Source organism: Hermetia illucens, chromosome 5, assembly GCF_905115235.1.
Source record: "Hermetia illucens chromosome 5, iHerIll2.2.curated.20191125, whole genome shotgun sequence".
NCBI lineage: Eukaryota > Metazoa > Arthropoda > Insecta > Diptera > Stratiomyidae > Hermetia > Hermetia illucens.
In genome coordinates, this window is record NC_051853.1 from 53,321,094 (window position 1) to 53,340,292 (window position 19,199).

General features: G+C 38.5%; 1 protein-coding gene across 2 annotated transcripts in view; it reads right to left on the reverse strand.

Annotated features, from left to right (window-relative positions):
• Positions 1-1,370: 1,370 nt before the first annotated feature.
• LOC119656798 (protein obstructor-E) overlaps positions 1,371-19,199 on the reverse strand; it is a 35,528-nt gene continuing 17,699 nt past the window's right edge. Inside the window, exons 2-5 of one of the 2 annotated variants that reach the window (XM_038063404.1) lie at positions 17,969-18,178; positions 13,887-14,075; positions 13,611-13,821; positions 1,371-1,667 (exon numbers count right to left, since the gene is read on the reverse strand). In XM_038063404.1, coding sequence (XP_037919332.1) covers positions 1,601-1,667; positions 13,611-13,821; positions 13,887-14,075; positions 17,969-18,178 — 677 coding nt within the window. In that variant the 3' untranslated portion in view covers positions 1,371-1,600. Of the gene's footprint in view, positions 1,668-12,135; positions 13,018-13,610; positions 13,822-13,886; positions 14,076-17,968; positions 18,179-19,199 lie in introns of those variants that run through there. The other variant, XM_038063403.1, reaches the window with a different exon arrangement.

Below are 19,199 nucleotides of genomic sequence, written 5' to 3' on the forward strand. Positions count from 1 at the left end.
TCAGGAGTTCAGCTGCAGCGAAGATTTTGCTAAGGCTGATTCCCGATAGGTGCACTGAGGAGATTCTGCACCGACATGTTACCTTCACAAAGTGACGGTTTGAATCGCAGTTTGCTCCTCGATAAGATCGTACATTCAATACACTGAACGTGCACCTTTTGCCAATGAGGACGTGGTCAATTATGTTGTCGGTATATGCGTCTGGTGATTTTCAGATCTGTTTGTGAATAAGCCGGTGCAGGCAGCATGTGAAGCTTACGACGAAATTTCTACTGCTGGCAAAGTCAATTATTCGTTGGTTGTTATGATTGCATTCCTCATGGAGGCTGTGTTCTCCAGTGGTTCCCCGATGCCAGCTTCCGTTTCCTATTTTCGCATTAAAATCCCCTAACAGTATTTTGAAATCGTTTGTTGGGAGTGAGTCGAACAGTATCTCCAGACGTACATAAAACTCGTCTTTCACTGAATTTTCCTTGACTTCAGTCGAGGCGTGCACGTTTATGAGCCAGAGGTTGAAAAAATGAGTCCTGATGCGAATGGCAGACGACCTTTTGTTGATAGTTTTGAAGTTGATAATATTCGGCTTGAGCTGTTTGCTCACTAGAAATGCAACTCAAAACTCCGACGGTTTCCCACTTTTGAAATTATGCATAATCCAGGAATAGCCTCGGTGATAGCTGCTTCAGATGGTTCAAAACGCGCCATAGTTCACACAACTATGTTGCAGGTCTGGCTACGTAGTTTGTGACAACCTACTCATCTGAGGCGCATAGGTGTAACTCAGATATTCAGGCGACAGCTATCCTTCCCTCCTCCTTTCTCAACCATGACTTTGAACAGGATACGGCGGAGTTCAATCTGTTAGTAAGGTTTTGCTTTACATAAAGCCTTAAAAAGCTCCTGGAATATTCGCCAGGCAAATGATGAACTTTTTTTAAAATTTCGACCTGGTATTTGTACGGATATTATTTGATTATCAAAATGTTCAATCATTGACGCAAGAACAATCATTGACGCAGTAGAACAACAGAATGTAGCCTTTTCTGCCATAAGTTTAATATATGCAACCAGCCTCAAACCAATATGTTAGAATAAATTTTCCAACAGCAATCAAAAGGGTGTTTTTCATTTTATATCCCTAGTATTGCCTACAAATAATTTAAATTATTTCCAATTGGCAGACTATCGGTGTTCGATACTAATTTAGTTTGTTGGAAGCAAATCGGTACTTGATATTGCGATAAAGGACGAATAGAAAAGTGAATCCAACTAGAAAGAAAATGGGAAAATATTGGGAATATATTAATAGCTTTTGCCTCGATTCTATCTGCAACCAAATTTATATCGTTACCAATGTCAAAGAAAAACGCTTTGATATTTACGAACATATATTTTTAAACGATTAAACAAGCAAAAACAACTCACTTATACTACACCTGTCAAAGGCAAATGAAAATATTCAAAGTAAATAAATCACAAAAAGCTTTACCATTTTAAACTACTTTCAATATTTCCATAGACTCAACTCCTTATCGATTTAGTGTTCACTCAATCAGTCTTTATACACATCAGACACACAAAAAATGTTCACTCAAGAAAATTACTTTCTTCGGCGAAGTCCCAACTTTTTCAACTCTTTGAGATTGACATCACCATAGTAGTCCTCGCTAAAAAATAGAAAAAAAATCCAACGGTTAGCGTCTTTCCAAAGTGAAACTTTACTAAATATGAATATATTTTTTCCAGGGAGAGCTGAAAAGAAAAGTTTCCGACATCAAAGTTCTAACGTCAGAAGAATATTTAGTCGAAAATTGTCAGATTCACTAAATTGTCAGTGAAACGTATTCGTTTGATTGAACAAGAAATATTCTTCTTAGGCGCTATTTTTGGTTGACCAATTTCATCATAAAATATCAATCAATCTCCATAACAGACTATCAACATAATTTGCCTCCCCTCGTTCATAGTTCACATAGAGATATGGGAAAAATAGTAGGCAAATAAAATAGATCCGAAGCTGAATAGATACATATATGTTCAAAAAATATTGAATAGCAGAACACCATTCAATATGATATCTTCGGTGCCAAGTCGCATTCTACTATTCGCTCAAAACGTCACTAGTAAACGGAAGAGAGTCATGGCAAGTACTTTATTGGAAAATTCAGCACGGGTTTTTTCATCAACATTGATTTTGAGATTAAAACAAAGCATACATAACTAGAGCTACAGCACACATAACTAAAGATAAAATTAGTAGCTCCCTCTTGCATCCTTGACGTGCGATCATTTCGCGAGATGAACCGCGATTAAGGTCACTATCTCCTCGGTGCGGAATTTCGATAGTAAAATATCACCGGCCATTCAGTAAACAAGTATTTACAAATAATCTAAATAATGACTAAAGAAAAGATTGAGTAGATGCGAATGAAGAAAGTTTGCTAAAAACGAGCAGAACCTCAAGGCCACTACACTAGTTAAAAATTGTCTTATGGAAATTCCAACTTGCTAAAAAACTACTAACCAATAAATAATAATCCCAGCACCATCCATTGGGATTCGATCAGATAAGCCACTTTTTCACCGAAAAATTTGGAACCTTTCTTCTTCTTCTCCTTCCTTTTTCCTTCTATATCCTTTCCCTCATTCGATGGCGAAGTAGGTCCGTCTTAATGAAGCTTGCCACGCCTTTCTGTTGTAAGCTTTATGGATGTTGTCAAGAACTCCTCAAATTATCGTCAAGTGTATTAAGGCATCGTTGTTTCAGCCGACCAGTGAATCGACTCTTATCGTCTTTGAAGTTCAGGCCGATTTCATTTAGCTAGTTACTCCTTGTATGGACAACGAAACTGTGGTATCAAAAACGTTTCTCTCGTAATATCTCCACAATGCACGCAGTGCCGTATCGATCGCAAATGTGCTTATTTCGGACTGATCATTGCGTATTACACCACTAATCCTGTGGAATATCTTTGTTTCCATTCCGCGGGGCGGCGTTGGTTGATGGTTAGCCAGTGCTAATATTCAGTGAATTTCGAATATGAGGCATACCCTGGTGAATTTATCGCAAAAGACTCCAATTTTGGGGCGCCACCCCAACCAAGTCACGCTGATCCGTGATCCAAAATACTTGAATTCCACAATTTTCGGCGCGTGGCTACCAATGGCAGTAATAGTGCCGGTGAAACCTCTATTTTATTCAAATTTAGTCGAAGACCGTGAGAACACTGATCTAGTGTACTGAAATCTCGCAATTTTCCTTGCAATTGGCCGTTAGAAATTATGTTTTCTTAAAATTTAGCCGTAGAGCAAAGACCGATCACTCCAAGTTTGGACGGGTTATTCGAATTCTGTTTTGTTATGAGACGCTGGTGCTCAGAGGTGGCGGTGAGGAAGACGGAGCGGCAACCCTGTCTGCCAAACCAAAACCAAGTGACTGATGAAAACCTCCATTGTAGTGGCACCGGGAGACGCTGTACTCACTTTGGCTTGCCGGCCATGATGCAGTAGGCGAATGCTCCAAAGACCTAATCAGGGCGATCAGACCCGAGGACAGACACGGGGACTCATTTGAAGTGGCAAATTGGTCACGAAACCTTACGTTGCGTTTCAACACGGGTGCCGTGTCTTAGGAAGACCATGGGATTGAGTCGTCCAGACAGGTGCTCACGTAAAACTCTCAAGGACTCCCTGTTATGCGACGCTAAGAAAGCGTTATTTACGTAGAACATTATACAAGTCCGAATGCTTGAAACTGGACGTTTCAGGTATAACGATTTTGCGTACATTTTATGTGAGAAACTTTCTACGTACATTTTTGGTTTTGCTTTTGGGCAAAACCAAACCTTATTAAAATCGGTTTACTCTCTGTCTGTCCGTTGCACGCATTTTTCTCAGAGATGGCTATAGCGATGAATACCAAATGAAACTAAACGCTCACGCATACAATGAGTTACATCCTTTTACGTTGAATTTAAGGGGGGGCCCCGTACATACAAAACGGGTAAGTTAATTTTGTTTTCACCAAATATAATCATGTAGGGTATCAAACAAAGGATCTCGGTTAGTAGAAAGTTGATAATACTATATTACTATAATTTTTCGTAATTGGCTCCAAACCCCCCTTAAGTTTCGCGCCGGAATGTAGGTTATGACATAGAGTATGATCCTACCAAGTTTCGTGGAAATTACAATAATACTAACAAATTCTACTCTCACATAATATATGCGTATATTACATGTTACATACTAATGGGGCAAATGCACACTCAAATGTCTCTATACAAGAAACACACAAAACCTTTCATATCTGAAGCATCCAGGTTCCGGTTTACCGACTTGTTCCATTCGAACATAGCTAAAAATTCAAAATATTCTTGATATATAAATGTCCGAAATGGGATGTATAAATGCATCATTGTGATCTTTTTGAGACTTTTCGGAACCTGCTATACATTTCTGGCCACACATTTTGAGCCTTCACTTCTCCATATTCGACCCAACGTCAGAAACAAGACCAGTTTTGAAAAAGACTAATCAAGGTTTTTCATTTGATATCACATGACTATATTCTGTAAAAAACAATGTTTGCATCCTCTTTCGCATGTATGGGGAGCCCCTTTTAAACTTAACGTAAAATAATGCCACTCGTTGGGTGTAAAGACATTCACAAATCACACGTTCTCGCCAAATTTCATGGCAATAAGTTCTGCCTTTTCCGGGTAAATTAGGTGTGACAGAAAGGTGGACAGACAGACATCGAATCGATACTTAATAAGGTTTTGTTTGACAAAAAACTTTAATAAGATGGTGAATGATGAAGATTCAAACCGCGAACTTGTGATGCCAAATCTTACTTCTCTAAATATTAAACCATTCGAGCAATAATCGAAGAAGAGTTAGAGATGATTATTCCAAGCTATTCAAACAGTGCGCCTAGAGAGACTCTTTACACACTTTTTCTAAATCAGACAAATGTGCCTGTCTCAGACATCAGACAGACATTGGTCAGACAAATGTTTGGACATATCTTAAATCTCTCAATCGAAACAAACAGCCTAAAGCAAACGTTTGGCTGAAGCAGGCATTTGTTCATCGAAACTATTATCAATTTCGGGAAGTACTAATCGAGTCCTTTCATACCCCATACACAAAAAATACACCTTCATTTCGCATATATGAGAAGCCCCCCTTCAATTTTGAAAATCGATGTAAAAATATTGAGGCTTCAGCTAAATTAGGCAACCCAAAATATTACGGGCGTATTGTCACAGAGTTCCTCCGCGAGAGGGTACTGTATTACGATTCCGACGATGGACCTAGGATCGGTCCTCGATGATCGGATGGTAATGTCCGATGGAATTTCAGGTTATAGCTCCCCAAAGGAATGGCGGTTATCGGTTTCTCAAATGATATCGAAATGACCAGCGTGGCACAAGACATCAAGAAGAATGAGATTTTAACTAAAGAGGCAATTTGGGAAATCAAATCGTAGTTAAAAGTCGGTAGATTAAGATTGACGAAGAAACCATACGCTCGCAACCAGCGCTTAAATATCTGGAGACTCATGATTGACCAAAAATTAAACTTCGAAGCACATCTTGAAAGCAACGAAAGCATTCTGAGTAACAACATTATTGGTTAAATGTAATCGACTATAGGCCGCCCAAAGCAAAATCGTCAGCTTCTTATCTCCAGAGCTGTCAACTCGATTTTGCTTGCTGCAGCTCCTGTCTGAGCGTCGGCAAGTTTAGGCAAATAGAGAGAGGATTGCATGCCCATAAAGGAATAAGTGAGTGACGGTAGGCACGACATCTTGGCGAACAAAGGTCGACGTCACTATGACCCAACATACGCAATGGGCGAATCTTACACTTATCGTCAATACTTGACACGAACTGAAGCAACATTGTTGTATCTGAAGGGGTGGGAATTATCCCAGATGTCGCAAGGTGGATTAAACGTTGTCATGGATAGGTTAGCTACAATCCAACCCAATTCGTTACTGGACACGGAAGGTATCGCGCATATCTTTACCGTTTTGGGTAAGACAACTCCTTATATTGCCCGACATGGGAGGAAGGAGATGTGAAACACATTATTATTAACTACCCTAGATTCGCCCCGGGGGCTATACGAAGGGGAAGGGTAGTTTTAATGAGTAAAAGTCTAACATAACCGTATGGCAGGAGATTTATCTTCGGAAAAAACACAAAACTTTTATAATGTGCTGTAAGACTGAAGTGGGAGTAAGGAATTCTAATTTCATTAGGATATGGCATGAAATCGCCAATCTTTAGCACACTAGCCCTGTATAGTTATTCTAATGCAGCTAAGTAATCACTATAGTTATAGCCAATATTCTAATCTAAACTTGAGGAGTTGCTATGCACTGTGATGCTGAATGCGCGTGCATCAATACTTTGACTGTCACGTATGGCGATGAATATATCCTATTTTTATCTATTTAGGATAGGTATTTAGCTAAAAGAGAAGAAGAAGAGAAAGCCGAGCAGATTTCTCAATGTACCTTGGCAGGCGTGGATTGCGTGAAGCGGCTTAGCTAATAACTTGAAAAAGTGGAGGGTAAGGAAGAGTTATGTCCAGGTGGTTTAACGCGAGTGCCCACCGTTTACTTGTGACCATAATCAGAGCCCGGCTGTGACTGGTACGAGGGTGCCAGATTATACTAAGTGCAGGTTTAGCATTCATGGTAGTAGATGCAACGCCACACTAAAGCCTTTACCGATTGAGCCCCCAAAGAGCTCTTTATTTTTTGTTCGGAGTTGTTGACGTAGCTACCATAAAGACTCCTTTAGTAACAAATAAGCTCCCTTTGTTTTCTTCTTGGTGCAAACTAAAAAAGGACTTAAAATCTCACAATGACACACCGAACTATAAATTCTCACATAGGTTTCAAGCTGAGAGATTTTAATACTTCGTCTTTTATAAATAATAGTTTATCTCCCCAGGAAGACAGTCAATCATGAACAAGAACAAAAACAAAGGAAAGTCATTCCCGAAATCGTAAAAAAGATGAAATAAATATTGAGCTTCTTGGGTCGTTTAAAGTAACTTCATAACTGTGTCCGGATAGCAGAGTGGTTAGAGCACAAGGTTGTCGTACGGAAGGTCGCGGATCAAATCTCATTGGTGGCAATGGAACTTGTATCGTGGTTTGATGTCGGATACTAATCGACTCACCTGTGAATAAGTACCTGAGTCAAATCAGGGTAATAATCTCGGGCGAGCGTAACGCTGACCACATTGCCTCCTACAGGGTACTGCAATCCCGTAGTGTACCGTCACGGTCTTGAACCAAGTGCTCTAACACACTTCAAGGCCCTGACCCAATATGGATTGCTGCGCCAACGATTATTATTATAACTGGATACCCTGAATAGAAACGATACTAAAGGAGCTGAAGCTAGATATACATGGGCTGCTGGAGATCTGCTCATCACAATAAAGTTCAGATTCGAGACGGCACATCCTGGAAAAAGGCCCTAAAACTCGTCGTGATAGTGATACTAAACATGCTCGCTAAGTTGTTAGAAGCATGCATATCTGAAGGCATATTTTCTGCATTATGGGAGCGTCAAAACTGGAACTTACTTATGTATTTCTCTGAGATATAATAGAGTAGATGTTGCAGTGGGTAACGAACAATCGATTGCTTCCAATTGTTGGGAACCAAGGGGCTCTTCCTCCGCCCTTCAGATTGACAGTATGGGTTTCGTTAAATCAAATTAACCATTGACGCAATAAAACTCCTTCATGGTGTGGTCGTAAATCTAATTCCCGGAAAAGACAGTAGCAGCTAATACAGTGGAATCATGATAATTCGTGTTTCCGACTAAAGAATTTAGTTAATTTCCTGTATTTTGCACTCCTGATAATTGGCAATCCGGCTAAGTCAGTCCCTTGACGATATGAATTGTCGGGATTTTAGAGAGTTGAAAGTAATTGAAAAGTACAATGCATTCAATTTGGGAAATCGGAACCAGATGCGGGAAACTCTGTATATGGTACGGTTACGCCGACGAAAAGGCAGTAATTGTAATTGCAGAGCATCTCGAGAATAATTATTACCCTCAAGCAAAAGGATCAGTGCTATGAAGATCTGGAAAAAGAAAGGGGAGCTGACACTGCCAAAGTGCCAAAGGAAAAAGCGGATGTAATTCTCTTCACCAGGCTCCATAAAAGAAATTACATTTGCATTGGAATGGGGAATCACATCTGCAGTAATAGGCTGGCCACCAAAAACTTCGGAATGATGATAGACATATAGCTCAGCTTTAAGCAACAAGTCTATTATGCCCAAAGATGGAAATCACGCCAGGAGTAGCACAGGGATCCATCCTAGGACCGGATCTCTGGAACGGTTCTTATGATAGTTTGCTGAGATTCCATATGCACGAAGAGTCCCGCCTGGTCGGTTATGCAGACGACGTTGCGGCACTTGTTGCCGGACGAACTGTTGAACAGGCGCAAAGCAGACTTGGCATATTGATGTGACAGGTAAGCGGATGGAGACTGTTCAGGGTTTCGGCCTTGCGCTGGAAAAAACCAGACCAAAAGAAGAATCCTAACCCTGCGCTCCATATCGATCGACGAGTTGACTATAGAGTCAAAACCAACAGCTACATACCTTGGTTTAATGCTCTACCCGAAGATAGGCTTCCTCGAGCAAATCAAACCAGCAGCGGACAGGGCTGCAGCTGGTGTCGCGGCCTTGAGACGGCTAATGGCGAATATTGGGCTCTACGGCGCCGAGGTATGGGCTGATGCCCTTCACAAGGAAGTGCATCGTAAGCGAGTGTTGAGTGCTGAGACGGGGAGTTTTGCGAGTGGCGTCTGATTATCGCACCGTCTCCGAACCGGCTGTGATGGTGATCGCGGGAGTGATCTCCGTTGGCTTCCTTACCAAGGAGCTCAAAGCTATCTACCGGCGTAAAGGCAAGAACTTAAGAGAGGTGGTTGCTTGTGAAGAACGTCAACGCACCCTTACCGAGTGGCAACTTTCTTGGAAAAATAAGCCAAGGGGCAGATGGACTGCGCGGCTCATCGACAATTTAGACCCATGGTTGAATGGAACGCACGGTGAAATTGATTACTTCCTTACCCAACTTTTAAGCGGGCATGGAAGTTTTCAGTCTTACCTGCATAGGATTGGAAAAGTGCGATCTCCTGATTGTGTGTGTTCTGCAATGGACTCCCGGATAACGCTGAGAAAAAGCAAACGACGCAATTATGGCTCTAACGATAACAGTGCCGAACGTAGGTGGGCCGCAGTATACCTGGAGGCTACTTATGACCAGGATAATGAGTTTATTTATTGTGGCTTATGGCTTGTGCCTTCAACAAACCGATTTTAACAAAGTTTGCACAGAACTTAGACAAGATTCTTCTAAAGTTGAAACAGCCACCGAGAACCTAAAACAAAGCCTTTGGCGTATTTGTCATAACATTTAGCATCAGAAGATAGGATATTGACAAATACTTGTGCATAGTGAACACTACACGAAAAAGGTGTACATCAAATTCGCTAAAAAGCATCACAAGGAAACTATGGAAATCAAAACAGTGCTGATGAATATTTTCCAAATAAAGGTAAATGAATTAACTTGCAGCATGTGAAACCCTCTTCCTACCTGCTACAGCAAGGTTGGCAAAGGTACAGGACCGCCCTTATATATTCCTGCTACAAGGGCAAAGAGTTAGGTTTAGTGAAATCTGTACTATTGGATCAGAAAAAGGAGCCAGGATATTCTTCGATGAAAAATCCTCGAGACCGAGACTCTGTGTCCTAATGTCAAAATTCTTACTGGCAACTATGCTGAGACAATTCTGGTCCCAAGACCTAGTTGCAGTCATTCTACAGTGCTAGGTTAATGGCGTTATAATTGTCTAAGTGACCAGTAGTGGCAGTAGCAAATGCAATCGTATAGGAGAGAAGCCATTTGTTTTTCTCTATTCAACTCATCTAATGACCGTGAACAAGGTCGGCGCCATTCACAAAAGTCTGAAATTTCTTTCCCAGTGATGCTTTGGGCGGATGTTTTATGGTTCCCCGTGGTGAACCAAATTGGGTAAGAACGAAGACAGTCAAGAGAAGACGAGACACAACCGAAGAGGAGACCGGAAATTGTTTGTAAAAATCACTAACAGCTTGATCACAAGTTGAAGAAGATAATACATGATGCCAGGCTGAATTGAGACCTTCAAAGCTCGCTTGGCGGAAGTTGAACTTATCTGATTTATGCGCGGTTTTGGAGTTTGAACGAAACAGGCTTCAAATTCAAGTGGGGGATGGTGAGCCTGGATTTTGTCAAACGAGCATCTGCGAGGAAGTATGCAGAGGTGCGCTCGGGCAGTTTGAAAAGCAAAGTATCGAGAGTGCGGTCCAAGTTGGTTTTGATGGTGTTGAATTACGGGGCAGAACAAGTATTCATAAAAGAAAAGATTAGAAAATTGGGAAAGGTTGTTGGAAGGAATTGGAAAGCTAAGAATTGTTAAGCTAGTAAAGAGAAAGGATAGGAAGGAAACCTGACCTGTAAGAAGTTCCAACAAACTGTCAAAGAATTCTCCATACAAGGAATCAAGCACAGGGGACGTAAATATAACATACAATGAACAAGAACGAGGCTGTTGGGCGGTAGGAAACGTAAGGCAACCCAATAATAAAGAAAGCCTGAGAGGAGAAGAAGAGTTCCGCACGGAGTGGATCTTTTATTGCAATTAGGACTTCCTCCGACTTTAATATATTATTTTCAAGCTGTGTTTTAGAAATACAGATGGCAGGCTGCTGAACCAAGGTGGGTGCATTGAAGGCCCCCAGTTTGGTTCTTAACCCCCAAACATTTTGGAAAAACGGGCGGACAGTGAACGTGGAACCTGTTACATTGACCGACGACGGGGGAGGACCGTCTTGAAATTTACTATCGAGTTGGTACGCTTCTACGGGAATTTAGTTTTAGACTATCTATAGTGGATTGTCATTTATACCGAGGTACGCGTGTTTCCTTTCCCAATAAAGATGAAGGTTGTCTACAAATTTTTTTGAGGTATACCAAGTGGATACAAGGTGTGGTGATGTCCGCGCTGGATTGGAGCAGCCATAAAAATAAATCGCAAATCCAAAATGACCGTCAGATACGTCAGGTACAACGAAATATAGCGGACCTTTGCTTGCAGGTAAAATGATGCTACCCTCACTTCCTTACCGAGCCCTGTACAGAGGAGTTTGAAAGCTTTTAAAAACCGGGGGAATAATAATTCAACCTACAGACAGGAAGTGTTTCATTCGTAGATATCATCTGTTCCATACTTCTACTTCTTCAATATTTTTTAAATTTGTTCACACTCCTGTATCGCTATAATTATTTTTAAATAAATCAGAATGTATCATACTAATAAACATCTTCAATATATAGTATATGGTATGTAAAATTTAGTGCGAAGCCTTTTTATGCCAATAAACTGAAAATGAATTTTATACTCACACATTTACCTTTGAAATACCACCAAGACACTAAGTATGTGAATGGTGCATGTAGATGTTAAATAGAAACATCGGAAATTAACATTAAAATTGTGATGACAAAATGAAGTGAAATTAAATGTTAAGATTAGAACTTGAGACACACAGAAATACCAGATAATAAGGAAAAATGTTCATTTTTATATCTGAGTTAGTTTTTACCACTGGGTAAATTATTATCCCATGAAAATATTACTCTCAGATGTATCTATCAGATACAATGAACATCATTTCACCATGTGTTGATGTAAAGTTTTATTTAGTTCACCTTTTCATGGTATGAGTCAGTTATGACACAAATTAATCATGGTAAAACCGTAAATACTAAAACACTTCAGAATGTAATTTTTTTTTTCAATTTTTATTTACAATTTTTTGTAATATATATTTTATTTTTTCTACAAAAAATGTTTTATTATATTTTAATGTAGTAGTTTATTTTTCTTACTTCATTTTATCTCTTTTATATAAAAAAGGTTTTCAGCTAAATGAATGAATTTTAGTGAGAGAATACTATGAGGTCTAATATGTATATAGTGCATATGATGACTATATAATATTTTTGAAGCAATGGTAACTAGGTAAAGTAATCAGATATGAATTAAAGACAATTTAAAAGTTTTTGAAGTCGCTATGAATGCTAAGGATTTGTGATACATGTGCTGAGTAAAAATAAGAAAAGATTGTATTCTACGAAGGAAATTGAAAGAAGTTTGTTAAAGAAAAAGATAATCTAGTCGCTGTTCCCATTTGAAAAGTAAGGACAGTTTTCGTGTTATTGAGTATTATTTCAAACTGAAGGGTTCAGTTTATAGTACCATCTCTCGTATGTAAAATTCACTAAAATTTATCATATAGCTCCTAATCTTAAAAGCAGTCTCTCAGTTATGTAAATATGAGTTTAGTATCTTTTTCAAACAAAAATTTTTACAGTGATCTGTTCGGCTTTGTAACTCATTGTTGTTTTATGCTTCTAGATAAACCTGTGTGCATGATTGTATTTCAGTTGAGTTGGTTTTGAGTTTGTTTTCGCTTAACTTACAGAGAATATATAAAATATTCTTATTATGGTATAAAAAATAAATTTCAACAATTTTCACATTTTTTTATAATATTTTCAGAATTAATTTTTGTGTTTTGGTTGACTTGGTAAACAAGAAAAAAAAATAATATATTTAACAACTTTTCAAAATTTCTTGTTTTGTTTTCCGTTTAGTTAACAATTTCATATAAACAAAATATTTCGTTTTTGTTCTTTTTCTGTTTTCAGTATTTTATCTCACGAAGCCCTACTGGTTCCGTGCAAAACTAATAAAAACTATGATGAAGTTAGGTAGAATTACGCTTTCTCAGCTGGAGCTGGTCTTGGCTTGAGGGGCTTAGCGTTAGCTTGGCGTCCCTCAGAGCTCTGGAGTCCGGCCAAAAGTTCGCTCTTGCGAATGCTCTTCAAATCCAAGTCACCGTAGTAGTCTTCGCTGTAAGATTCATCGGATTGATTGATAGGGTGGGTTAGAGATTCAAGAAGTTGGTTTTGGTTGAACATTATTTTGAGATTGTTTTGTGTAGGTTGTCATTGCTTTGGACGTATCCAAGGAACTTAGACTGATATAAGTCGATCTAACTAAATGGATAATTAATTCAAAATAAACATTCAAAAATTGAACCTTTTTAGGAGTTTATACCGTGGACACTTGAAAAGTCCTTAGGTGAACAATTAAGATTGCTCCTAACGAGTTTTTGAATGCTTTTTTGTTAGAATTATCTCCTCTTTCTTAATTTCCTTTCATCTGCCTGTCATGCTTAAAATTTATATATTCTAAAATTTAAATCGCGAAATGTCATAATTTAACATTATTCTGAAATCTTTCTTTCATTTGCGAAACTAAGATTTAGTGTTAAATACCAGAAGAATGTAAAGTTTGAATATTATGAAACATATAGACAGTGTGCAAGACATTAGGATAAGTTAGAAAGTCCCATGCAAGATAATCACCAATTAAATTGTGTGAGTGTGATTGATAAATAATGTACAAAACCTTAAAAAAGATAATCTGAAAAATCAACTTACCATCCGGGGACATCTTCTGGATCTTCGCAGTTTCCTGATCCATCAGTATCTCCAATTTTGAATACTGTACCAATTGGGCATCCGTATTCACGGGCAACTCCTTCCAAGCAGATGTAGTATTTACGGCAATCTTCTGGGTGAGCGTGTCTTGAGAAAGATCCAGTGTTGGCGAGTTCTCCAGCAGCTGGGCAAGTGAAACCTCCGGCAACTTCTACAATGTTGATGTGAACATTTATTAGAAAGTTCTATAGGAAGTCTAGGGATAATTTAATTTACCTTCGTTACGGCATTCTGGAACTTGATCGGCCCACATGCAGACACGAGCTTCACGGTCGTATGCCAATCCGGGTGAACATTGGTACCTTGAGGCTTCACCGTTCCAACAGTTCCAGAAGACATCGCATTTAGCCTCATCAGCGAAGATACCGTACAAACGAGCGCAGTGTGGGGTGGAAATTGGAGGTTCTGAAAAGATTGGGAGAATTGAATGAGTATGAAATCTAAGCCTTTTGATGTTTGCAAGTATGATAGATAGGCCTTTAAGCGACATATGCTTGAATCGGAGGGTTGTTTTGCGTCGATATCTAAATACTGCTTTTAATTGCAGCTTGGAACTCTAAAGCCTTCTCGTCTGATAATTACTATCGTACGCTTCAATTCCAACCTAATTTCATCTCTAAACACTGACTTGCTGTCAATAAATAAAGCAGATGGTTCATGAACAGTTTAACACCATTATATTTGCGGTGAAATCCATATGCAATTATCTAAATCATTGAAATTCCATTATAATAACCATATTGCAGATATGCATTTCAATTTACCCACAAGATCAATGTAATTAATATCCATACGCTCTGATGATTGCAATCAACAAATACGAATTCAATTTCAAATTCTCTTCATAACTATTTGGAATGCCCATTCATCCCCCCAGGACTGCCAGGAAACGAAAGGAGTCTAAAAGCACGTAGTCCGGAAAAAACCACACACAAACAATATTCCCAGTTTGAAAGATAAATTTTCCTATAATATGGACAAATACGCATACATAGCAACACGTTGTGGAAATAATTAGTTACACCCTATGAACACTCAAAATCTACACATACGCTTGCATGATTAGTCGCTGATTAAGTGAAATCCTGAATTTTAGAAGCTAATTAAATGCAGATATATATATACAATATTTCGGAAGAAATACATAAAACATGTGGTAAAACTATTAAAATATTGAAATTGTTGTTCAACTGAAATTTTGAAATAACTCATGTTGGGTGTTGGAAGCCATGAAATGGAGGAAGAGTGGCTAAATATGATTTATTAACTAGACCAGAATTTAATGGAATTTTGTTACAAATTATATTATATAACAAAACTACAGGGCGAGTAGCGGAACATGAATGTAAAATTGGGAACCTTTGTTGCTTTGTATTCACTAATAGAGGTTGGACTCATAATTGGACTTGCCAGTCTGGGTCTAACAGCAAATGCAACTATACAAATATTAATACGTAGAAATAATTGATTGTTCTAATTTGATGATAGCACAGTTATGGGTTAACAGAAACCACAAAAATATTATTGGACGTATTGCGGCAGATTTGGATAGCAAACGAAGTACGATAGTACTACCGAATTATGAAAGACGAGGCGTGAATACTGAGCGTCATTCCCCCGTAATTGTCGTCCCAAAGGAAATCTCTTCAAAATTGTGACCCCAAGAGATCTGTAGTGGTATAATTTCGTAACAGGGTCTCCTTCGAGTGGAGGTCCTTGGACGTTCATACAATTGAAATTGGAGGTCGAATACCTGAGGTTTGTCTGGTTCAATCACGAAGCAAGATATCTATGGACAACATTGCATCTCATCCATTATCGATACTATAGTCATGATATCCGTCCTTGTAATAACTGCCTTGCTTGAATAAATCTCAATATCCAAGTCGATGGAAGATAGCCTAAAGTCGCTTGAGGCGGTGCTGGCTTGATACACCAAATAATTACTTGAAAACTAGTCAACTCTACCAGGACCAAGCCAAAGAGCGGAAAAAATAGCGAAACTCAATCTAAACAGGCTGACTACGCAACTTAGAGAACAAAGGGTGTCCTCTTCATCTTTGTAGCACAACAACTTGATCTGAACCTTGGTTTTCTGAATGCAGCCTCCAGTTCTCTCGTTCCAATAACCAAGTCCGCCAGTTCCATATAACTAGTAGTGAAACGATATCGGCGTTGACTAAATTCTTTCATCGCGATAAGATATGGACGTTAAATGGGTCGACCGAAAGGGCAGCGTTTTTTCTCGTATCAACAAGGATTTGATTGCGTGCACAAAGGGTGGTTTCCTGCTAAAAATGGATCAGGCAGACTGTTTTGAATTCACCTGGGAAGTTGACCCGTCATGACTGCTTCTACGAGACAAACTTGTTTTGCTGGGATACCAAATTGGAGCATAATTTTGTACAATACGTATGCTCGATACTTTTGTACGATTGTTTGAAGTCGACAAATATTTGGCGGATGTAAACGCCGAGCACCCCACACTTCTCGAGCATTTTTCTCGCGGTGGAAAACTGATTCATTCATTCGCCTTGGTACAGTCCAATGACGATTTCATCAGCCTGTTTGGAATATTTTTTAGGCCGATCTGAGCAGTAAGATGTTCCTGTAATTTTCGTATGCCAGGTTGTCGCCTTTTTCGTACATTCAATAGATGATGGTTTTACGCCATTCTATCTGGATTTCGTGCAATTTCCATATTTGGTATGATGTAGATAATCTTATCCATACAATTGCCACTGGCTTTCCACAGGGTCGATTATCGTACTTTAGGGAAGGAGGGTCGCCTCCTACGTTAGTGCCCATTCCTTTCCAATATCTTTCTCATTCTTAGTTCTAATGTTTCGATGTGAAAATTCTCTGTCAGCGTCATTTCGCGTAAGCAGCATTTCTTGGTTCTTCTCGTTAAACTAAACTTGTTTTCCGCCAGAAAAAAGCTTTGATTGTACATAAACGACAGCGGGTGCCGGAGTTTCACTGCATTTCTTTCTGGGGAAGATTTCTATCAAACAACGACTAACTGAAAAAGAACTTTCACATGGTATTACCAGGAACCACAGTCAGTACGGCATTTTGGTAAGGATTAGTTTACAAAAATTTCAAGCGTAGAAACAAAATGGAGCTATTGGCTGCAATGGAAGCGAACCAGTTGCTGGCAGCGTAAAAGTGAATGAACGTCATTCTGAAGAGGCCGAAAAAGCAGATTGTTTAGAATTTAGCCATTAAATGAACAAAAAACGTAATAAACTTTGGCATACTCCATCTTACACCCATTTCTTTGTTCGACCTCGTCACTATTTTTTAAGGACCTTCACTAAGTAGCCGATTACATTTCATACTTAAAGTAGAAGCGAAATCTGTTCTATGTTGACTACTGAAAGAGAATCAAATAGCTTGAAAAGTAGAATGGTCGTTCCCATCTATGGCAGAGACCACACATCAGACGCAGCCTAATGCCCGGCCTGGGAGCAACGTGGCCGAAAGCGTATGCAAAATGCTATTTGCCCTGTCAAATATATTCACAAAAAGGTACAAACCGCCTTGTTTCGGGTTGACTGAAGAACATTTTTTCTTAAGGATTAAGATGTTCTGAGTCCGCATCGATTTGTTGGTGGATCAGACCAATTGACGAGATGACTTGCTTCAGCCTTGGGCGAGAGCATTTAAATAGTTTCATGCTGAGAGGACTATGACACAAAAAGAAGTGGAGGAGAGTCTTTCCCCAATTGGGCCGAACTCGGGACTCCCTTAGTCCTTAAGGAAAAATAAAATAGCTTGCGTGTGACTTATCTTTTGAGTGACATAGTAAGATTACCTGAGGTTATTTATTATGATTTAAAAGCTAACAAAGTAGTTCAAAAATGTTGAAGGGCATTTAAGGAAAATATTTTAATCCTTTTTTACTCACATTCCAAAGAGTGAGTTTTCAAAAATATACCTTGAAGTGTTCAAAATTAGGATGACCTCCTTTACTATCATTTATTATTAATGGAGTTTTATGATTCATTATTTATTGAAATGGGGTAAAGCGTGATACAGAATGCAGTAAAATTCTCAAAAATAAGCCACTAGGTTTGTTCTTTGTTGCCATGATAAAAGCAACAATTAGGTAGTACATTTTCGTCAATACAGTTGGTCATAAATTTTATTGATTGAAACTGATCAGAAGTGCAACAAAATTTGAATCCCCCTGACGAAGCAGTCTGACTGGTTGTAATATGTTATATAAGTCCTCCTTTTCCTCTCCCGAAAGGCCATTTCTTTTTCAGATATAGTCATATTCAAAAGATACTTACCCAATTGTGTACGTTCGCCACAGTCAACATTGTGCAAGTAATCACAGTTCTCAGTCAAGAATTTTGAATCTGTAGCATCAAAGGCCAAACCATTACCGCATGTTTTCAATTCAGATACACCATTGTCGCACTTCCAGTATTTATCACATGAGATATCGTGTGGATAGAAACCAAAATCATCGGGACATTTGAAGTTGTCTTGGGCAACGGCTGAAATAGAGAAGAGAAAATATGTTTATTAGCTTTGAATTGTACAAAGATAGATTTAGATTGTTTTATTTAAGTTTAGATTGTTGAAGATTTATGCTGAAGCATCCTTATAATTTCAAGTTATATTTTTTTTGTTTTTTTTTTGTTAACACTTGGAAACTCCCATGTAAAATGTTTCATCTTTTCTACCGTTTTTCAAGGAGCCAGAAAAATTTTTAAATGACTTCTCTTGCTCCATTTTAATTGTTTTGTTTCTATTCAAAATTAGACAATTAACGATGAAAACAAATTAGCTACACCTACTGCAGCCGCCCAACCCACCCACTTAACTTGCGAAAGCTGCAGTAATTCCAGCCAGTTTGAATTGGAAAATGTAGACATTCGTCTCCATACCGGTAACGTTTTTATTTATATTTAATTCTGCTAACTTGTTGCAAGGCAGAGTGTGTCAGGCCTATCTGTGCAAGAAACTACATTTGATGATTGCTACACTCAATTGAATACATTGATGTAACCAGCTTGAACACTTAATTTGCCAATAATTGCACTTCAAATTGAACGCTGACCTATTGCAATTACATTTCGTTTAAGATGAAGAACTTTGAGCATTTATCGTTAATAGCATCTTAAAAGAGCAATTAGGTTTATGGAGTGTTTTGAAAAAAAAGTAATATGTAGAGATGTAACTAAAACTCAGTCCTATTTTGAAGCAATAGTAAGAAAGTAAGAAAGATATTCAAATTAAATAAAAATGAATTAATTAAAAACACCATTTTCAATTTCGATATATATAAAGCTATGCATTGTTAATTTAATAGAAATAGAAAGGATCAAATTTCTATCAATGCATTCGAATTCAACTATCCGCTCTACATGAATTTATGAATTTATGAAGAAATAAATCCATATTATCTACTTGGGTTTAAGGTCTTCAATTATTTCTATTCGTTAACAAAACAACATTCATCCCTAAATATACAGGTAAACCATTCACGTGGTAAGAGAAATATATTTTTTTCTA